General features: G+C 49.3%; 1 protein-coding gene across 5 annotated transcripts; it reads left to right on the top strand.

The window, feature by feature from the left end:
* The first annotated feature begins 141 nt into the window (after positions 1 to 141).
* Positions 142 to 22,402, top strand: DGKA (diacylglycerol kinase alpha). 5 transcript variants are annotated; one of them, XM_043890554.1, is made up of 24 exons: positions 142 to 312; positions 5,734 to 5,878; positions 6,288 to 6,361; positions 6,689 to 6,821; positions 7,083 to 7,157; positions 7,530 to 7,579; positions 8,152 to 8,226; positions 8,417 to 8,536; positions 8,648 to 8,762; positions 9,846 to 9,934; positions 10,063 to 10,182; positions 10,380 to 10,478; positions 10,658 to 10,741; positions 10,928 to 11,001; positions 11,275 to 11,349; positions 11,749 to 11,834; positions 11,925 to 12,014; positions 20,046 to 20,206; positions 20,455 to 20,519; positions 20,753 to 20,843; positions 21,133 to 21,331; positions 21,450 to 21,570; positions 21,764 to 21,824; positions 22,078 to 22,402. In XM_043890554.1, exons 2-24 carry the CDS (start codon positions 5,815 to 5,817, stop codon positions 22,159 to 22,161), a joined length of 2,205 nt encoding a protein of 734 aa, XP_043746489.1. In that variant the 5' UTR covers positions 142 to 312; positions 5,734 to 5,814; the 3' UTR covers positions 22,162 to 22,402. The 5 variants fall into 5 exon arrangements, with proteins under 5 accessions (XP_043746489.1, XP_043746488.1, XP_043746490.1 ...); XM_043890553.1 differs by lacking the exon at positions 142 to 312 and adding an exon at positions 974 to 1,125; XM_043890552.1 differs by lacking the exon at positions 142 to 312 and adding an exon at positions 5,107 to 5,279.
* The last annotated feature ends 13 nt before the right edge of the window (positions 22,403 to 22,415 follow it).

Raw genomic sequence — 22,415 nt, 5'->3', positions numbered from 1 at the left:
CTCTACCACCAGGTGTAAAAGGGAAGATTCCAGGAACTCAAGCCTTTGTCCCTGTGTCCTATTTCAATGAAGGGGAGGAGGGGGTTCGACGGGGGTTGGGGCGGGGCCAGGGAGCTGGATGCCTGGGTCCTCAGTTCCTACCAGAGAGTCCCTAGGCCTCTGTCTTTCTCCCCTGCTCTACCAGCCTCACCACCATCCATGCTGCCCCAAGAACCTTAACTCGGAGCAGATTCCAGACAGGAGAAGCTGAAAAGATCTCCTTTCACCCCGACTTTTGACCAGGGCCTCCACACCACCTGCCAAGGCCAGCAGGTAAAGTGAGAGGGTTAGGGCACCAAGAAAGGGTGGACACAGGAAAATGCTCTTTGCACCTGAACCTTGACCCCAGAATTAAGGAAGGAATCTGAGTCTTGAGAGGAGTTGTTCTTAGCCTGGGGAAAACAAATCTGAGACAGCTGGGGTTTGGGTTTAACAGAGGCGAGAAAACTAGAGGCAAAGGTGGGCAGGTTATCTCAAACGGTGTCAAGCAGTGTGGAGCCCGCGGTGGCAGGGAAGTGTTTGGTCAGAGGATGTGCAGTTTGGCACTCTGGCCTTGCTGCTGAGGCATCTCCTGAGTATAAATTCAATCCATGGTGGACAGAAAGGACTTGGGAAGGGAGGTCCCCTGATGGCAGCATTTAGGAGAGGGTGAGAGGTGGCTGGGTGGGCCACTGCCACGCTGTCTTATCAGCGGACTCCCCCTCCCCTTCCCACCTACCTTCGCCTCCCTGGGTTGGGGTTCGGGGAGAGGGTGTAAGTTACTGGACAGACAGAACTGTTGCCGGGGCGGGAAGATGAGCAGCGTTGGAATGTGGAGAAAGTGGCACAGACCAGAGCCCTGGAGATCTGGGGATCGGGGGAGGAGGAAGGCGGGTCTGGTGAACTAGAAGTTCCCCGAGCTGGGGGCGCCGGGCGCCGGCTGGCGGGCGGGCCGGCCGGCCGGGGTGGGGGGCGGGCAGCTGTGTCGTCAGGAGCGGGGCGGCCCCGCGGCGGCCGCGCCTGCCTGGCCCGTCCCCTCCAGCCCCGCTCGAGCTCCTGCTCCCGCGCCGGCGCTCCAGCTCCGACCGCGCGCCCTCCGCATGCAAGGTAGAGACCCCGCGAGCCCCGCGCCGCCTCCCACCCTCCCGCACTCGAGCGGCTCGGGGCGGAGGCCGCGGGAGGGGACGCCCCACGGGCTGGGGTAGGGCTGCTGGGCCGAGAAGGAGGAAGCGTGACAGCTGGAATGGGTAGCTAGAAAGGTTTGCGCCAGGAGCCGGGGGCAGCATGAGGGTTGGCCCAGAACCCCATAGGCAGCGTTTTCCCCATGCCTTCCCTTCCATCTCTCCGGTCCCTGATCACTCGGACGGATGCTGAAGCTGGCTCCTAGGGACCCGAGTCGGAGGAAAGTCCGCTTTGGAACCGCCGCAGCGCTGCACGGGTGGAGAAGGGTACTTGTTTGGCCTCCTGGTGCCCAACTCCCCACCCCTCTCCTTTCTACACCTGTCAGCGGGAAGTTTCTGAAACTACCTGGGTCTGAATCCCACTTTTCACCTTTAAATTGGGAAAATGAGGTTTACGGAGGAAGGCATGCAAATATTACCGGGCATCTTCCCAACCTCCTAACCACATGAACCCACATCCCCCAACCATGCCAACATTGTAACTTCCTCCTGTACTACACAGCGACACTCCCCCCGCCCCACAGAAATAGCACCCCATTAATCAGACAACACTACCGTCTGCGACGTTTGTGGAAGCTTAACAAATTTTAAGGCTTCAAGCCAAATGATTCCCTCTCAGGGGCCACTGATAGCAAGGATGGGCAGGAAAGAAGCGACCCTCCCTCAATCCTCACTAAGAGGAGGAGGATGCAAGCCCTGGAATGGCTAAGGGATTCAGAAGTTCAGGTCATCTGTTCTGGGAGGTCACAGAGGGGTGCCTGCCCCTGGGGGTTCCTTCCTGAGTATTCTGGGGACATAGCTGCTTCTTGGGTAGTGGTAAACCTACATGACTTGGAATGTGAGCCGTGAGTGTTGAAGTGAAAAAGAAACTTTAAGTGTTAGCACAGGCTTTGGAAATCATATTTATCTCTCGGTTACCAGCAATTTTGATACTTAATGTTTAAAATAAGATCTAGAAGAAGACCAGAGACACTAAGATTTAATGGAATGGACTAAGGACGGAATGTCAAGAGTCTGGGTGTGACCTTGAGAGAGTGTTCTCTCTCTGGGCCGCAGTTTTCTCCTCTGTAAGATAAGAGAGTTGGTGCCTCCCCGCTCAGAGGATGTTCTAGGATTCTCTGCCTCCATATTAACTTCTTACTTTCTCACCCCAAGTTAGTAGGGGCAGGCAGGGAAACCAGAGAAGGGAAGGGAAGGGTGAGTCACAAATAGCTGGCAGGCGGGCAGCAGACCCCACCCTCCCAGCCCTAGCATTCGCCTGGACTAGCCCAGGTTATAGCTTCAGGGTTGGGATGGAGCAGGACAAAACTGGACTTGTTTCAGATTTTTAAGGCCCTGGACACCTGAAAAAAATCCCAGGAGGCTTTATGTCCAAGGTCTCAGCCCAGAGATGTCGTTGGACCCTGATCATCTAGTTTCTATAGCCACCTCCTCACCCTCCCAGAGCAAAGTGCAGGATCTTGATATTACACGTCTGTGCCTGAGACATGGACAAGTGGGAAGCGGTACACCCGGGCTTCACTGCCACCAGGGGTCCCTTGGAATTTATGCCATCCTGGGTCCAAGGCATCATTTTTCCTAATCTTCAAATATGTTTCTCTAGGTACTACCCTTGAATAATAACAACAAGCTAGTGTTTATTGAGTTCTTTCTCTGTGCCATGCAGTTTGCTAAGTATATTGCATGTTTTACCTTATGTAATCTCCACGTGGTGACTGATTTCTCCAGGTAACCATTTTACGGATAAGAAAACAGGTTCAGGGAGATGAAATAACTCATTCAAGAGCCAGAATTCTAATCCATGTCTATCTAATTCAAAAATCCATTCTCTTAACTTCTACTATATACTACATTTAAGACCTGGAGGGTTTGAAAAGACAGGCAAGAGAGGAGTATTGTGCCTTTCCTGTTTGCCCCTTGCTTGCTCACTCAGTCATTTTCTCTCTCAGATTCCATTTCCTAGAACCTTGGAGCCATCTAAGAATCCCCAGGGGTAATCAGAGGCTAATTAAGCCATACAGGCCCCATTAACCATAAGACAATTATGTATTCATCAGATCTGTTGGCAGGAGAAGTTAGATTATAGTCATTGAAAGGACCAGATGGGTGGAGTCCTTTCTTCAGAATATTAGTGCCTCAGTACCTGCTTCTAAGTGTTCCCAGAGAGTGTCCAGAATAGGAATGCTGTATGTGGAGATAGGTGGCAGAGATGTCCCAGAGGCAGAGGCTGCAGAGAAGGTTCTTCCATCATCAGAAAAGAAAATTTTAGTGGGCCCTAACCGCCTCCTTAAGCCTGCCCCAACAACCCTAACTAAGTGGGCAGAAGTGAGACAGAAGGTTAGGGCCTTGGGCTGAGTACCACAGTAAGTGGCTTTTAAGCATCATTCACCATTTAACAAATAATTATTTAGCACCTACTATATGTGCTCCAGGCTTCCCAGTTGCCCAGTGGTAAAGAATCCGCTTGCAATGCAGGAGACCTGGGTTTGATCCCTGGATTGGGAAGATCCCCTGGAGGAGGAAATGGCAACCCACTCCAGTATTTTTGCCTGGGAGATCCCATGGACAGCGGAGCCTGGAGGGCTACAGTTCATAGGGTTGCAGAATCAGACACGACCACCAGCACCACATGTGCTCCACGCTTTCTCATGTTCCCCTCACTGTCCAGATGGATACTCTAGCATCCCATTTATCATCTTTGGATTAATAGTCCCCAAATATGACTCCCTAACTCGATAGACCCATCTGTACAACTGTTACGGAACACTTAAAACACCATGGGCATTAGGTGCTGAGGACAAGTCTGATAAGCTCCTGCCCTGTGAAACTTACATTCTGGTAGGACATGATAAACAGTAAACAAAGAAGCAAATACATTGGCAAGATAATGTCCAGTTGTGGTAAGTTCTGTGAAGGGAACAAGGGAAGGTGCTGTGTAAAGGAGGGGGCCTACCTTAGGACAGAATGATCTGGAAAGGTCTCGGAGGAGCTGACATTTCAGCTTAGGCAAGAAGTCATCTCTGCCAAGAGCAGGGAAGGGTGTTCCAGGCAGACAGAACAGTAAGTCTCATGGCCCTGAGCAGGGAAGAACTTCGTGTGCTTGAGGAACAGAAAGGAGGGCAGTGAGACCAGAGAGCAGTGTGTGAGGCGGGGGTGTGTGTGGGGAGAAGTGGGGGGCAAGGGGGGACGCACGCACACAGTTCTTGGGTCGGAGCCTTGGGGCCTCCACTTGTCACCTGCCATGGGAAGTCCCAACCTCTTTGAGCTCCAGTTTTTTTCATCTATAGAATGGCTATACCAATGATTTCTTATAGAGTTTGATTTTACTTCTTAATACAATAATAACTACCATTCCTTGTAGACCTTCTATATATGCCAGGTTATACTAGGTACTTTTCATACATTCTTTTTTTCTTTTCTTTTCTCATACATTATTTGACTTAATCCTCGCAACTAGGAAAGATAGACATCATTCTCCCCATTTTATAGATATAACTTGCCCAAGTCACACGATGGTATCAGAGCTGAGAATGGAATCCCCATATGACTAACCCCAGTGCTGTCTGACTCCAAAGAGGTGCTGTACTATGCTAATGTAATTTATTATTGTTACTACTGTTATTGAATTTTCAAGGCAAGTTGCCCCCTGCAGCTTGGCCCCTGGGTCAGCAGTGGTCAACATGATCCACATGTTGATGGCTCCTCCTTGGTTCCTGAGGCCCACAGCTGAATGCTGGGGCTCCCTAAACACTGCCTACCTAGCAGGGTGGAAAGAAAGCTCCCTCACTCAGCACAGCCGTCCTGCAGCTGATGCTCAGCGCCTTCTTCCCCTACCTCCTCCCACTTGTCTCCTGCCTGGGGCCCGCCCTTCCCCAGTGGAGCTCCGCAGGACGCAGGCAGACAGGCGGGGCTGGGGTTGGGGGCCCGGCGAGAGCTGGTTCTGTGTCGCGCGCGTCAGAAGCGCTAGAGGTCGTTGCGGGGCGTGGGTGGCTCTGGGAGTGGTGGCCGAGCGGGGCCGGGGACCAGGGCTGGAGGCGGAGCAAGATGGGGTCGTGGCCCGGGAGGCGTGCGGCCATCTCAGTGAGAACCACCGCAGGGCCGGGACTGCGGGATCCATCCTGAGCTCAGGGCCGGGGAACTGAGATTGCGGAGACTGGGGGTGGAGGGAGAAAAGGTAGAAAAGCGGCTGAAGGACACCCCCACAGGGACACTAGCCTGGGCGAGCGGGGCGGGGGCGGGGGAGTGAGGGTGGTCAAGAGGTGAATCAAGACAGACTAGGGGAGAAATCAGAGAGCTGGAGAAGGAGCCAGAAACGCTGGCGATGGAGGCAAGGATGAGTCAGAGAAACACACACAGAACAGTGTCCGGGAGGTGGAGACACAGGAGAGGAACGGAGGGCAAGGGAGGCCCTGGGGAGGCACTCAGAGCAGGAACAGGAGCGGAGGCAGGAGTGGAGAATGAATGCACCAGACGGAAGCGGAGAGGCGCAGAGAGTTGGTCAGTCCTGCCGCATGCTCTTGTCCTCTTCTTCCAGAACTACCCTTGGAAGCAAAGTTCTAAGCCCCGCAAGTACCACAACCAAGCTGCCTTTGTGTTCATCCTTAAAAAAAGAAAGATGGCCAAGGAGAGGGGCCTAATAAGCCCCAGTGATTTTGCCCAGCTGCAGAAATACATGGAGTGTGAGTCTTTCAGGCATTCAGTCCTGGAGCCCTTACCCTTAGACCTCCTCCTCCTCGCTCCCCCCAGCTCCCCCTCTTTTCCCTAGTGGCCTTGAGACTGGATGCTCTTGAGATATGCCTGACTGGGAGAAGGCGGGGAGGCAAATGGGGAGACACCTGGGGTCTTAGCTTTCTACCCACCTTCTCTGAATCTTAACTGCCTGCTTCAAATCTCAGAGAAGAGAAGTAACGAGGGCAACCACTTTGGAGGATCTGAAAGGTTTTTCTCTCTGTATTTCTCTTTTGTTCTTGAAATTTCTTTTTCATCTCACTGGAATCTCCTTTCCTGTTGGATGTCTGGAGGGTGACTGGCAGAGGGTAGGGAAATCTGAACCAGAATAACGCTATCTTCCCTCTCTTCACTCCCTAGACTCCACCAAAAAGGTCAGTGATGTCCTGAAGCTCTTTGAGGATGGTGAAATGGCTGAATATCTCCAAGGAGATGTAAGTGGCCATTGGGAAATCATCTCCTTCACCAACTCCTCCCACCTTGTTTTTGCTACTCGATTGGGATGCCCAACTTCCAAGGATTATTCTGGCCGAACCCTTGCTATCCTCTCTCCAGATTCTGCCAGCACCCATGGTTACTGCAGCTGCTGCTTTAGGACAAAACAAGAGATTCCGTGAACTCAAGATTTAGCCCAATAAAGCACACTCCTGCCTTGGATGCTTCTCAACTCTGCATTTATTGTCATGTCCCCACCACTCCCAAAGCAGTCCCCAGCTCCCATCCCGTAGATCTCCCTGGGGTAATGCTTGCTCTCATCATAGGCCATTGGATACGAGGGGTTCCAGCAATTCCTGAAAATCTACCTGGAAGTGGATAATGTTCCAGATCACCTAAGCCAGGCACTGTTTCAGTCCTTCCAGACTGGCTACTACATAGAAGACACTGTAAGAGAAGGTATGGTCACATGTAGGTGGGACTGGGCTGGGCTTCCAGCCCAGAAGAAAAATCAAATTACCTGGGAGTTTTGGGAGTGAGAGTTGAATTGAGTCACATCTTGGGGGCAAGGTGGTGGGAGGGAGAGGTAGAGTGTAGCCAGGCTGGTCTAGGAGCCAGAGGGAGAAAGGTGAAAGCAGAGAGTTGGAACAAACAAAGGAAGGGAGAAGAGCCAGATGGAGGGAGCCCCAGCCTCAGGTCTGCTGCATTTTTTGTGACCAGATGTGGTGTGTCTCAGTGATGTCTCCTGCTACTTTTCTCTTCTGGAGGGTGGCCGGCCGGAAGACAAGCTAGAGTGTGAGTTGCCATTCTGGACTGGGAGGGGGGGGAAAGGTGAAGGGAAAGAGGGTATTCCCTAGCCAGACAAAGGTGGGGTCAGAGAATGGGCCCCATTTCCTTTGTTTCCCCAGACTCCTCACACTTAACTCCATCCACCAGAGTCACCCTAGTTCCCATGTCTTGTATATTTTCATGCGGGTGACCTAGGATGTTCTTGGGATTTGGGAGGTGTGTACTGTTTCCCCTCACTTTTTGTCCCCGTCTCAGTCCCAGCCCCAAGTCCTGGGTTCTTCATCCAGTCTCTCCTATCTCTTTGTTTCCCCTGTATTCGGTTATGAATTCTTTGGATCTCCCTCACAAACTGACCCGGGCCCCTAAAACCCCCCACAGTCACCTTCAAGCTATATGACACGGACCGAAACGGGATCCTGGACAGCTCAGTGAGTTGGGGGCCTGTGTGCTGGGCAGGGGAGTGTGTGTCCGTCTGTCTGCGCCCTCCCGCCCCAGCTCTTCCAGGACCTCGAGAAGAAGAGGAAGCTAGAGGGAGAAGCTGAGTCTTCCAGGACTAAATCTGGGAGTAGGTCCCAAGCTCTTGGGGCTTCCCTGATGGCTCAGTGGTAAAGAATCTGCCTGCCAGTGCAGGAGACTCAAGTCCGATCCCTGGGTCAAGAAGATCTCCTGGAGAAGGAAATGGCAACCCACTCCAGTATTCTTACGTAGAGAATTCCATGGATGGAGAAGCCTTGTGGGCTCCAGTCCATGGGGTCGCAAAGAGTCAGGCATGACTTAGCAACTAAACAACCACAACCCACGCTCTTGACCCCTAAAAGCGGATGCTGGAGACATGATCTGGGGACTCCCTTACAAACATAAACACATAGGCACTCATTTACTTGACAGAGGCACTTGAGGATGTGGGGGTCTGCGGGTGGAGCCTTGGTCTCTAGAGGAGAGTTTGGACAGTGGTAGTGAGGCAGGATATGGCTGTGGCTCTTACCCTCTTGGCCCCCAGGAAGTGGACAGAATCATCATACAGATGATGCGAATGGCGGAATACCTGGATTGGGATGTGTCTGAGCTGAGGCCGGTAAGGCAATTCTTCCTGCATGTCCCTTCTTATACCTCCTCCTTAGTCAGTCCTTGATTTGTCCTCCCCCATTTCTGACAAGGCAGCTTGGTTGCCCTTGACTAGGATGACTAGGCTGAGTGTGCTAGGGGGCAGTAGAAGTGAGGGGTTATTCACCCCAAAAGTCTGCCTCCCTGCCTTCTCTGCTCAGATTCTTCAACAGATGATGAAAGAGATTGACTATGACGGCAGCGGCTCTGTCTCCCTGGCTGAGTGGCTGCGGGCCGGGGCCACCACTGTGCCCCTGCTCGTGCTGCTGGGCCTGGAGATGGTGAGTAGGGGAGATCTGTGAGGATGGGTAAAACAGTTGTCTTGGCTTGTACTTGCCAGAGTTGGCTCTCTAAGGGCTTAGACATCCCCCGTGTCTGCTGTACCCTCCCAGACCCTGAAGGACAACGGGCAGCACATGTGGAGACCCAAGAGATTCCCGCGACCAGTCTATTGCAACCTCTGCGAGTCGAGCATCGGTCTAGGCAAACAGGGGCTGAGCTGCAACCGTGAGTGACGGGGCCGCGGAGTGTGGGAGCAGAGGGGCAGCCGGCTGTCTGTGGGAGCACGGTGCTCTGAGCTCTGAGAGACCTGGGTCTGAGTCCTGGGCTCTGCCAGTGACTGGGTATGTGGCCCTGGGAAAGCCACATAGCATGTGTTTTTTTCAGCTTTTGATTTTGTATTGGGATACAGCCGATTAACCATGTTGTGGTAGATTCAGGTGGACAGCGGAGGGACTCAGCGAGACATACGTGTATCCATCCTTCCCCCAAGCCCCTCCCATCCGGGCTGCCACATGACACTGAGCAGAGTTCCCTGTGCCATACAATGGGTCCTTGTTGGTTATCCACTTTGAATATAGCAGTGTGTACATGACCTTCCCAAATTCTCCAACTCTCCCTTCCCCCCAGCAACCGTAAGTTCCTGTTTTCAGCCTGTGAGTTTCTTTCTGCTTTGTAAGTTCATTTGTATCATTTCTTTTTAGATTCCACACATAAGGAATGTCATACAGTATTTCTCCTCTGTCTGACTTATTTCACTCAGTGTGACGCTCTCTACATCCATGGTGCTGCAAATGGCGTTATTTCATTGTTTTTAATGACTGAGTGATATTCCATTGTATATACGTACCACATCTTTATAGATGGACATTTTAAGTTGTGTCCAGGTCTAGCCCATAACATCTTTAAGTCTTAGTTTCTTCAACTGAAAGTGAGGTAATATGAGCATTAAATAAGTTGATGCCAGAAAAGTACTTCATTCAGTTCATGTACCTACTATTAAGTCTGCAATAAAAATTAGCTGTTATTTTTGGTGGTTTTATCTGGGCGTCCTTTTACATCATCCAGCTCAGTTTCTGACACACGAATGGAGTGGGGGTGAGCATTTGGTAGCAGTTGCTCTTTTAGGGGGAAGAGTGAGCAAAAGGCCCAGGTCTTGGAGGGGAGTCCAAGTCCAAGTCCACCCCAAACTTTAATTCTGTGCCACAGCCTCACGGCAGCGGCAGTGGGTGATGCTGCCTGGCCCCCAGGTGAGGAGGACACGGGCTGGGGGCCGCAGCTGAGGGGCTGACCTCTCTCCCTCTGGCGCAGTCTGTAAATACGTCGTTCACGACCGCTGCGCCATGAAGGCCCTGCCCTGTGAAGTCAGCACGTACGCCAAGTCTCGGAAGGACATTGGGGTGAGTGACCCCGCGCCCGCTCAGTCACCACCCGATCCTGGCCCCGGGTCTTGGCCCGTCGCCGCCCGGACCTTCCCCGAGTCCCTGCCTCAGACCCTCCCAGACAAGAGACTGCCTTTCTCCCCAAGGTGCAGTCACACGTGTGGGTGCGAGGAGGCTGTGAATCCGGCCGCTGCGACCGCTGTCAGAAGAAGATCCGGATCTACCACAGTCTGGTTGGGCTGCATTGCGTGTGGTGCCACCTAGAGGTCAGCCTGGGAGCCGTCGCCCCGGCCCTGCTCTGGGCCCCTCGCGGGCGGCCCTTGCCACCCCACCCAGGCAGCCCGCCACCCACCACCACGCACCCCGCCTCCCCCACGTCCAGCAGCCTTGGTTGTACTAGACTGCCAGGTAACAGGTGGTGGGGGTCCCTTCACCATCTCTCCATGCCTGCCTTGTCTTTCAGATCCATGATGACTGCCTTCCAGCCATGGGCCATGAGTGTGACTGTGGGCTGCTCCGAGATCACATCCTGCCTCCGTCTTCCATCTACCCCAGCGTCCTGGTGAGACTCTTGGGCAGCACTTGGGAAGGGAGCTGGAGAGCTTCCCCGTGTTAAACACGCACACATACAATGTCACTTAGAGCAGAGAGCCTATATTTCTAGGATTCAAGTCAGACTCTCATCTGTTTATGGAGTCACACAATCCAGTATTCCTTCCCTCTGCCTCCTTCCCTTCCTAGGCCTCTGGACAGGAGCGTAAAACTAGCAAAATAAGCCAGAAGACTGTGGATGATTTAAGTTTGAGCACTTCTGAGGCTCTGCGGGTACAGGGCCGAGAGGGCTTCATGGTGGGGACTTCATGGGAGGAAACCTGGGTGTTGGAGCCTGCTCCCTGGGAGTGGAGGGGAAAGCCTCCTGGGGGGAAGTCAGCCCTCTGTCCCTGTCTCCAGGGTCCATCTTCACTGACAAAATCCTGCTTTCCTTATCCTTGTTTTCTTCCCTCAATGCAGATTGATCCCGTTTCTAACACCCACCCACTTCTGGTCTTTGTGAACCCCAAGAGTGGCGGGAAGCAAGGCGAGAGGTGAGAAGAGATAGAATAGCCTTTGTGAAATCAAGGGGGAAGACCAGCAGAGGCTGGGAATCTGTGTGTATGGAGGGGACATACCTAAAGGACATTCAGAGTGGGGAGTGTAGGGACTTCCTTGGAGGCCCAGTGGTTAAGACTCTGAGTGTCCACTGCAGGGGCAGGGATCCCATCAACTGTTGGGGAACTAAGGTTCTGCACGCCACGCCGAAAAAGAGTGGCGTACAGAATGCCCGTCCCCTCCATGAGTTTTCCTTTTTCCCCACACAGGGTGCTTTGGAAATTCCAGTATCTGCTGAACCCTCGACAGGTGTTCAACCTCCTAAAGGATGGTCCTGAGCCAGGGTGAGGATAGACTGGGGGCTGTATTAGAGGGTTGTGTGTGTCTGCCTGTCTGTGTACGTTGGAAGAGAGCAGGAAAGAGTGCATGTTGGGAGGGAAGGGCCAGGGGAGCCCAGAAAACCAGACTTCACAATGCTGCTTGTGCTGGGTATCCCCGACCCTGAATTCCCTGGCTCACCTTTGCTCTGCATCTCAACGGAAGGAGATAACTGTTTCTCTTCACTGAGGAGTGGCTATAAGGTTGTACTTTTTCTCTAGCCTTAATAGAAACAAGTCTTTTGACAAAGGGAAAGGGCATTATAAGGAATGAGAGACAATAAGTATTTACTCTGCCTATCCCAAGAGTTGAGTAGCCTTGGTCCTGATATCCTTCTTCATTTTCCCTTTCACCTTTTGTCTCAGACTCAGATTCTTCAGAGATGTTCCTGATTACAGGATTTTGGTGTGCGGCGGGGATGGCACAGTAGGCTGGATTCTAGAGTCCATTGGTCAGTGAAGGGAGAGGCTGCAGGCTGGGCTCAGGGGCAGCGGCCCTCCAGAGCTAACTCTCTCCATCCGTCTCCCACCTGCCTCCCCAGACAAAGCCAACTTGCCTTTTGTGCCTCCTGTTGCCGTGTTGCCCCTGGGCACTGGAAATGATCTGGCTCGTTGCCTAAGGTGGGGAGGAGGTAAGTGGTTAGAAACTGTTTGGTAGTTCAGCTAGTAAAGTGTCCGCCTGCAACGCAGGAGACCCTGGTTCCGTTCCTGGGAAAATCCCCCGGAGAAGGGATAGGCTGCCCACTGCAGTAATCGTTGGCTTCCCTGGTGGCTGAGACAGTAAAGAATCCACCTGCCATGCGGGAGACTTGGGGTCCATCCCTGGGTTGGGAAGATCCCCTGGAGGAGGGTCTGGCAACCCGCTCCGGTATTCTTGCCTGGGGAATCCCCATGGCCAGAGGAGCCTGGTGGGCTACAGTCCACGGGGTCACAAGGAATCGGACACAACTGAGCGGCTAAGCACAGGGGTGTGCGGGAGTTGGGTAGGAAGGGGAAGGCACATAAAGAAGGCATTTGGGGGCCTTCCCTGGTGGCACAGTGGTTCAGACTCCAAGCTCCCACTGCAGGGGGTGCAAGTTCAATCCCTGGTTAGGAAACTAAGATCCCGCATGCCATGCGGAGCAGCCAAAACTTTTTTTTTTTTAATTTAAAATAAGCATTTAGGCATCTGGTGAAGAAAAAGTGTTGGTGGAGAAGAGAGGCACAGATAGATGGGTCCTAAAGTAGATCGTCTCAAAGGAAGAGGGCTCTGGAAGAAGCCAAGGGCCTGAAGGGCCAAGGGTGATAGTCTGAACTTAGAAGAGTCAAGGGTGACCGTCCTCTTCCCTATCAACTTGAAAATACTCTTTTGTTTCTCCCAGGTCTTAGAGCTCAGAATCAAAGAAAATGTGGGTGGAGAAGACAATGTGGGAATAAGAAAGAGCTATATGTAAGGGCTGTGTATAAGAGCTCAGCCAGATTCTGAGTGATGGAGCTAGCGGGGAACTTGGCTGTGGCGCATGGGTTTATTCAGCCAATTACAGTTGGCCCTTGAGCAGCATGATCTTGAGCTGTGCTGATCCACTTACTGAGGATATCTTCTGGTAGTAAGTGTTACAGGATTGCACAGTCCATGGTTGGTTGTATCCACAGATGCAGAGGAACAGTGGATTTGGAGGGCTGACTATGTTATATTCAGATTAACCCCTATGGTATTCAGAGGTCAACTATAATCAGAAATCATTCATTCAATACCCTAATTATCTGTGTAACCAAATAGAATCCTAAATTCTATTATGCTTACTGGGGTATGACCACAGACCTACTGATAATTGTCCACTGTTAACTACGTGGGCTTAAGGCATATGAATCATGGGTTCAAGACATACGAATCATGGGTTAACTTTGATTGTATCTTTCTTTTCCTTTGTTCTGACTAGTTTAAAAGAATTTGGGGAGGTGGGTTTGAGCATGTACACTTAGGGTATGTAAGGTTTTCACAAAAACTGGTCGGGGTCCTTGGCTAAGAGGAGACTCTGCCTTGGGCCCGTCGGTGTAATAAACTACATTCCACTCTCAAAAAAAGAAAAAAAAAAGGAATCATTCATTCATTCATCATAGTTTTTTCCCCAAGTCTATTGCAACATTCCCTTAAAGGCTCTCCCATTTCTACTGTTTTTTTTATCCCTTCAAAGAGAAGGTTTGAGGGATGGTATTGATAGATAAAGAGGTCAGTGTGGGGAAAGGTTGAAACTGTCTTGGAATGAGGAAGTTGTCTTGGAGTTGAGGCTCTTGGAGTCAGAGTCCAGCTTTGAGATCTCACAGGAGATTATGGAATGGGAGCTTGCTCAGGAGAGAGAAAGGTATTCTAGGTGAAACAAGTTGTGTAAGACCAGCAGAGCCGCCAGACAAGGTGGTGGTGCACTTTGGAAAGTGTGAGTCGTCCGTTGTGACTGGTGCACAGCGGGCTGTGGGAAGAGGAGGCCTGACCGAAGCAGGGTCAGGTGACGGAGGACGTGAGTGCTGTGGACTGTCTACCTTCATCCTGCCGTGACTGAAGGCTGGCAGCCCAGACATGCTTTGTACTGTTTCACACTAGCATGTTTGCCTTGCGAAGTTGTAAAGTTTTTTGACCTTGGCTGTATCTAAAAATGGGTCATGTATTCTTCAATTCACCATAATCCTCTCAGCTCCCTGCTACTCATACACTCTACCTTTCTAGCCTCTGAGGCATTAGAACGTGCCATCCCGGAACCATGGGGAACTCTGGAACTCAGGAACTCATGAAAGATATATATATATATAGGTACATAGAGATATATATATTACTTTCTATCAGTTCAGTTCAGTCGCTCAGTCGTGTCTGACTCTTTGGGACCCCATGGACTGCAGCACACCAGGCTTCCCTGTCCATCACCAACTTCCGAAGTTTGCTCAGACTCATGTCCATCGAGTCGGTGATGCCATCCAACCATCTCATCCTCTGTCGTCCCCTTCTTCTCAAAGTAGTATGTAATATTACTTCGTATATAATAGAATTTTTTTTTGGCTGCATGGTTTTCGTTGCTTTTGCAAGGGCTTTCTCTGGTCTCAGCGAGCAGGGCCACTCTTCATCATGGTTGCAGAGCCCAGGCCCTGGGCGCACCGGCTTCAACGCTTGTGGCTCACAGACTCAGTGGTTGGAGCACACGGGCTCAGTAGTTGTGGTACGTGGACTTAGCTGCTCTGCGGCATGGGGAATCTTTCTGGACCAGGGTTCAAACCCGTGTCTCCTGAATTGGCAAGAGAATTCTTATCCACTGTGCCACCAGGGAAGTCCAAAATTACTCTTCATATAAAATATTATTCCAGAAAGTAGAAATATCTCTGTATATAGTAATTTGAACCTTGTATGTAAACATGTGACCATTTTTGGAGGGGTATTCTTAAATTCTCAACATCTGACTTTGTTTCTTTTTTCATTACAGCTGCTGTTTTTCCAAACATTTATTTATTTTATTTGGCTGCATTGAGTCCTTTTTCCTTTTTCTGGCTGCTCTGGGTCTTCGTTGCTGCTTGGGCTTTTCTTTGGTTGCAGCAAGCAGGGGTCACTCTCTAGTTGTGGTCCACAGGCTTCTCATTGCAAGGCTTCTCTTGTTGTGGAGCGTGGGCTCTAGGTGCCGGCTCAATAGTTGTGGCACACAGGCTTAACTGCCCTGAGGCATAAGAATCTTCCCAAACCTGTGTTCCCTGCATTGGAACGCAGATTCTTTTTTTTTTTTTTTTTTTTTTGGAAAGCAGATTCTTAACCATCGAACCACCAGGGAAATTCCTGACTTTGGTTTCATTGCAATATTCGACTCTTTGAAATCATGAACTTTGAATCTTCACTCTTTTTTTTCTAAAGAAACATACAGTTATTTTATTTATTATTTATTTGGCTGCACCCAATCTTAGTTGTGGCATGCAGGATCTTTGGTTGCAGCATGCGAACCCTTCGCTGTGGCGCGGGATCTAGTTGCCTGACCAGGGATTGAACCCGGGCCTCTGGCTTTGGGAGCTCAGAGTCTTAGCCCCTGGACCACCAGGGATGTCCTTTCACTTTGTGCTTTACAAATGAGATTCTCATAGCAGTTTCTGCTAATTCCATCTGAACCATGAAAATAATTATTTGAATACAGCACTAATGAATATTTGTGTTGATATTGAAAAAAATCCTAAGATTCGAAGAGGGATTGATGAAAGGAATACTGCGATGGGCGCTCTGTGGAGGATGGGTTGGAGGCAGGAAGCAATACCTCAGTTGCAGTCGTCTGGTTGATTCCTCAGTGGGTAAAGAATGTGCCTGCAATGCAGGAGATGCAGGTTGGGTCCTTGGGTTGGGAAGAGCCCCTGGAGGAGGAAGCAACAACCCACTCCAGAGTTCTTGCCCGGAAAATGACATGGACAGAGGAGCCTGGGGAGCTGCAGTCTTTGGGGCCGCGCAGAGTCGGGCCCTGAGCACAGCGCACGGTCAGGAGGAGAGAACACAGAAGCAAAGGCAGCGTTACCGGTGGGGTCATGAGGTAGAAGCCACAGGCCTTGGGAGCTAATAGGCGGTGGAGGATGAGGTGAAGACACGTCTAAGACATTCTCTAGGTTTGTGAACTGAGCAGATGGGGGTACTATTTATTAAGACAGGGAATTTAGAAGGAGACCAGTTTAAGGAAGAAAGATTCTGTTTGGGGTGTATTGAGTTTAGCTATCAGTGGAGCCCCTGGATGGAGATGTGTGGTGGGTAGTTAGAACTTGACTTTAGGAATTTGGGAGAGAGGTCAGGGCTAAAGATACGTGTTTGAGAGACATCTGCTCCAAAGAGATAATTGATGTCCTCAGAGGAGATGAGTTACCCAGGGAGAGAGATAAGAAGAGAAGGTAGATAAGGACAGCCAGGTCCTGGTAAACATTCTATTTAAAGGTTGAGCAGAAGAAGATGAATTATTAAAGGAGTCTGTATTAGTGCCCTGTTGCCGCCATAAAAATCACCATGGTGCCTTAAATCAACACAGATTTATTATCTTAACAGTTCTGGAGGGCACAAATCCAAAATCATTTCCACTGAGCTAAAATCTTGGCAGGGGTGAAAACAGGCTCAGAGACTTAGAGAACAAACTTACGGCAATCGGGGGGAAGAGTTGGGGGAAGGGATAGACAGGGAGTTTAGAGTCAGCATGTACACACTGCTGTATTTAAAATGGATAACCAACAGTGACCTTGCGAATAGCACAGGGAACTGACTGCTCGCTGTTATGTGGTAGCCTGGATGGAAGGCGAGTTTGGGGGAGAGTGGATACATGTATGTATATGGCTGAGTCTATCACAGCATTCTTAATTGGCTATACTCCAATATAATACAGGGCTGTATTTTTTTCTAGAGGCTCTAGGGGAGAATCCCTTGCCTTGCCTTTTCCAGTTACTAGAGGCTGCCTGCATTCTCTGGCTCATGGCCCACCTTCCAACCAGCAGTGTTATCATTCCAAGCTCTGCTTCCTTGTCCTATCTCCTTCCATGACTTCTCTCTTGTAGCCTCTTTCACTTATAATGAGCCCTGTGATTACACAGGGCCCGGCCAGATAATCCAGGATGATCTCCTCACCTTAAAGTCCTTAGTTTAATCTTGTCTGCAAAGTCTCTTTTGCCATTTACTCACCAATTTTGTAGATTAGGTTGTGGACGTCCCTGAAGGGCCACTGTTTTGCTTACCACAGAGACTAAGAAAAAACAGAACAGGTCCTCTGTAATTTGGTGGTATTTTAGAGGCTAAGTGAGGAGTTTCATGAATTAAAATGAGAACTAAAGATATACTGTTGGTTTTGGCAGGAATCACTGGCAGTCTTTGCCAGAAGAGTTTCACAGGGTGGTATTGAGAAAGGCAAATTATAATGGGTTGAACCATTGATGAAATGTGAGGAAGTGAAGATATTTTTTTAATCGTTTCTTTTCCTGATTACAAAAATAATACATGCACGTGGTAAAAAAAAAATAATAATGATAATTCAGGACTTACCTAGTCTTCCACTGCAAGAGGTACAGGTTCAGTCCCTCATTAGGGAAGTTCCATGTCCTGGCACAGAGTGGCCAAAAAAAAAAAATCAAACATCTCAGATATACTTGCCAAGAAAATGAAGTTCCCTGGAATCTACTCCCTGAAGTTTTGGAGTCTGTTCTTCCATGTTTTTCTCTCTAGACACATACTAATATGTATTTAAGCAATAAGATCATTTTATTGATGTTTTTCTTTTATATTTTAAAAAAGTGGTTCATCTTATCATATTTCAATATGGTCAGGTTTGCCTCACTTTTTTTTTTTACTACTGAGCAGCATTCCATTGTGTGAATATGCCATAATTTATTTAAGTAGCCCCCCCCCCCCTTTTTTTTTTGGCCATACCATGAGGCTTGCAGGATTATAGTTCCCCAACCAGAGACTGAACTGGAGCCTTGGCAGTAAAAGTATCGAGTCCTAACCACTGAACCGCCAGGGAACTTCGTAACTAGTCTCATGTTGATAGACATCTGGGTAGCATTCAATTTTTTAATCACATACCATGCTACAATCTATCTCTGTACACAGCTGTGAGAATTTCTCTAGGAGAGATTTCTAAAAGTGGAATCGCTGGCTCAAAGAGTATAAACATTTTACTGGTTATTTTATCTTTTAAAAATTACACAAATATTGCATCAGTACATTTTCACTGTGAAAGGTTTTAAAAAGTAAAATATGTGAGTCTTCACATAAAAGTTTCCACTTCCCTACCCCCTCACCAAATCCCACATTCCTCCCCAGGGATAACCACTCTTCCCTATTTGCACTGTGTGTGTGTGTGTGTTTACACACACTCTGTGTGTTACACAAACACACAGAGCTTTAAACAAAGAGATGGGATCGCACACTGCCCTGGTACTTCTTTTTTCTTTGAATATGTCTTGGAGAACTTTCCAAGTTATTTCTTAAAGATTTGATTCAGATTATAATAGCTGCACATTATTTCATGGCATGGATTTGGCATAATTTATATAGCTTTCCCCTCATAATGGATATTTAGATTGTTTTTTGTTTTTCTTTTTTTTGCTGTTTTAGAGAGTGAGTACCTCAGCAAAAATCCTTGTGCCTCCATCTCTGTACATTTGTGTTTCTGGAGGAGAAATTCCTAAATGTGGAATTGCTGTGTCAGAGAATATGTTTTGATAACATTTCGATAAAAGTTGCCAAATGGTTTTCCAAAAATGAAATACCAGTTTATGCTCCAACAGCAGATGAGAGTGCCAGTTTATTCATAATCCCGTCAACACTTGGTTTTCTCATCCTCTTCATAATTTGTCAATCTGATAGGCAACAAAAAGTTAACTACTTTACAGTTTTAATTTATAATTCTTTAGTTGTTAGTAATACTAAGCATCTGTAATAGGCATACTGGCCATGCATGTTTTTCCTTCTGTGATTGGCTTGAGTTGTTTGCCCATTTTTCTATTGACTTTTTGAATATAGTGTTTTATAAGTACTTTTCAAATGTTGGATAAGTTAGTCTGTTATATGTGCTACAGGTACTTTTTCCCAGTTTGTCTTTTTTTAAAGGTGTGTGTTTATTTAATGATACAGAAGTTGTATGTTTGGGCCTTTTTTTCTTTTGGTCAGGACTATTTCTGTTTATTTTATGGCAATTTTGAAAATTCCAAATATATTTGCTTTACTTTTGTTTGATTTCAGAAATTTTAAATTTAATTTTAATATGATTGTATTTATTGGTCTTCTTATTTGGCTCTAAGTTTTGTACTATGTTTTTTTAAATTTTTTATTTTATAAAATAAAAGTTATATTTTTATAAAAATATGTACGAAATAAAAAATTTTATATATTTCATGGCATACAGCTGATGAACAATGTTGTGATAGTTTCAGACAGACAGCAGAGGGGCTCAGCCGTACACACACATGTAGCCATCCTCCCCCCGCCCGTCTAGGCTATACTATGCTTTAGAAAGGCTTTTTCCACTCAAAGATGATAAAACATTCACTCATGTTTTCTGCTAGTACAAATTTTGCTTACATTTAAATTGTTTGACCCATCTTGAATTTATTTTAGTATCAGGTGTTGTTACTTCTACATCCAGCACCATTTACTGAATAATCTTTCTTTTCCGTTTCTTTGAAATGTCATCACACACTAAGTTCCCACATATACTCGAGTCTATTTCTGGGGCGCTCTGTTCTTTACTGTTGAGCTTTTTATTCTGTTCACCTTGTCAGTATCAGCCTGTTCTGATACTGTTGCTTTATACTGTGTTCTGTCTGGGAGAAGAGAAAGCATCAGAGAAAGACATCATTCCCATTCATCACTCATCTTTTTCAGCACTTTTCATTTTCCTGGCGATTTTCTTTACTCTTCCAGATGAACTTTGGCATTGTTGTTAGATGTGCACACACATTGGACACTTTCACCCTCCATGACAGTGACCGTGTGGAGAAAAGGGTCAGTAAGTGTCTGACCTTAAGACTGGTACATGGAAGCCGTAACTGAGCACCCTGCCCTTTTGTGCTTCGGGCTGGTAGGGTCTGCAGCACAAGAGCATAGTATCCCTGAGAATTTGTGGAGCTGGGAGCTTAGAGGAGGTCCCTCCTCTGGGACCCAGGGCTTAGTGCTAACCTGTTTTCTCCCCCATCCTTAGGGTATGAGGGACAGAATCTGGGGAAGATCCTCAAGGATTTAGAGACGAGTAAGGTGGTACATATGGATCGATGGTCTGTGGAGGTGATACCCCAGCAAACTGAAGAAAAGAGTGACCCAGTCCCCTTTCAAATCATCAATAACTACTTCTCCATCGGTGTGGTCAGTGGAGTGGGGCATGGGCAGGGGAGGGAGCGGGGGGAGTGGGGGTCAAGCTGGGAAAAGCTCACAGAGGGCAGAAAAGGGAGGGTAAGGGAGCCATGCACGGAAATGAGGAGCTGGGGGATAGTGGTGTGAACTGCAAGAAGAGAAGGCGGGGTGTATCACTCCCAAACTGGGGAGTGAAAGAGAGAGGGCTCTGTGCTGAGAAAGGAGGCAGCCTCTGATCTCACTTGCCCTGGACCCCCCAGGATGCCTCTATTGCTCACCGATTCCACATCATGCGAGAGAAGTATCCTGAGAAGTTCAACAGCAGGTGAGGGAAGGGAGAGTGTGGGCACACCCAGTGGCAGGGACCAGCTTTGGCCAAGTGTGACTCCGTGCTTTGATGGGCAGTGACACTCCTAGGAAGCCCCTTGACCGAGCTTCCCTGCTCCCACTGGGACAGCAGCTGGGGGGTTGATGGCCTTCCCTGTCACTGAATCCACCTCTGCCAGCACTGTACAATTTGTCCTGTCCCTCCTGGGCCTGACGTTGGGGCCAACACAGAATGAAGAACAAGCTATGGTACTTCGAATTTGCCACTTCTGAATCCATCTTCTCAACGTGCAAAAAGCTGGAGGAATCTTTGACCGTTGAGGTGGGTGTGTTGAGAGCTAACCCCACATCCCTTTCAGCTTCTTGTATCACATTAATAATCTCGCCCTCCACAGGCGCCCTCAGGAACCCCCATATTCTTGAACCTATACTCTGACCTCTCAGTTCTCAAATCCTGATTTCCCAAGTTCTCAAGAAACACCAGTGCCTCATTCTCTCCACCGCTTGCAAACCTCCACATCCTAGCCTTCCCTGTGTGTTACCTGGTGGAGGGAACGGGCACGGCCGTTGTGATGCCGTGAGGCAAGGATCTGTGCTCTCCCCCATCTCAGATCTGTGGGAAACCACTGGACCTGAGCAGCCTGTCCCTAGAAGGCATCGCAGTGCTGAACATCCCAAGCACACACGGTGGTTCCAATCTCTGGGGTGACACCAAGAGGCCACACGGCGACGTCCACGGGATCAACCAGGCCTTGGGTGCTACTGCCAAAGTCATCACCGACCCCGACATCCTGAAGACCTGCGTGCCGGGTAAGAGGAGCGGCCTTGGGAGCTGAGTCGGGGGTGGGTGGGGGGCACTAAGGGCAAGGTATGGCTCTGGTGGCACACTGCTTCTACAAAACCTATCTCCCTACTTCCCACCCCGCAGACCTAAGTGACAAGCGGCTGGAAGTAGTGGGGCTGGAGGGTGCAATTGAGATAGGCCAGATCTATACCAAGCTCAAGAATGCTGGACATCGGCTGGCCAAGTGCTCTGAGATCACCTTCCAGTAAGAAAAACTCCAGCTGGGGGGCTCTGAGGGAAGGAGTGGGGCCAGGAAGGCAGACAGGTTATGGGAATGGCAGGGAGGGCCTGTCCCAGATCTTCCTTGGTAACAGAGGGGCCCAAAGCCAACCAGGGAACAGAGTTGTGGTACTCAGCTGGCAAAGAGGTCGCCACCAATTTGTCTTGACCTTACGCAGCACCACAAAAACCCTCCCCATGCAAATTGACGGAGAACCCTGGATGCAGACACCTTGTACAGTGAGTATTGCCTCCGCCTGCCAGAAACTGAAGCCCCGGGCTCTATGGGTCCTAAATCTCCCTTCCATGGATTCTTCACTTCCTTCTGAGACCTCAGGTTCTCCATGCGCCTTCCTCCTAAATCCTGATTTCTCAGCCCCTGGCCTTCCAACTGTGGCCTCTCTAGGACCCTGGACAGATTTCCCCCAAGTCTCTGCTGCCCTAGCCCCAAGGCACCAGGGCCTGCCTCTGAATGTCGCTCCTTCCCTTCCAGATCAAGATCACTCACAGGAACCAGATGCCGATGCTCGTGGGCCCACCTCCTCGCTCCTCCAATTTCTTTGGCTTCTTGTGCTGATGGGGGCATCTCGGCCTCCAAGCCAGCTGTGAAGCTCCTTGTCCCTGGACTGTCCTACCCAGGCTCTGTAAATTGCTGCCACGCCCTCCTGCCAGCTCAGGGGGGTGTTCCTCCACCCTCACAGTATTTATTATCCTGCACCTCGCCCACTACCCCCCATACACACACACACACAAATAATACATTGAAAGTGCCTCATCTGAATAAAATGAACTTTTTTCCCCACTGGGATATCTGTTAAGTAAGTGGTACAC

This window comes from Cervus elaphus, chromosome 3 (assembly GCF_910594005.1).
Source record: "Cervus elaphus chromosome 3, mCerEla1.1, whole genome shotgun sequence".
Lineage (NCBI taxonomy): Eukaryota > Metazoa > Chordata > Mammalia > Artiodactyla > Cervidae > Cervus > Cervus elaphus.
Note: the sequence above shows the minus strand (reverse complement) of the source record. Positions and strands in the feature narration are given on the sequence as shown.

Bases quoted from the DNA above. Each gene is read 5' to 3' on its own strand.
- DGKA (XM_043890552.1), top strand. From the start codon at position 5,244: ATGGGGTCGTGGCCCGGGAGGCGTGCGGCCATCTCA. The intron at 5,879-6,287 runs GTGAGTCTTTCA...TTCACTCCCTAG, and splicing joins GCTGCAGAAATACATGGAGT to ACTCCACCAAAAAGGTCAGT. The intron at 21,332-21,449 runs GTAAGAGGAGCG...CCCACCCCGCAG, and splicing joins CCTGAAGACCTGCGTGCCGG to ACCTAAGTGACAAGCGGCTG.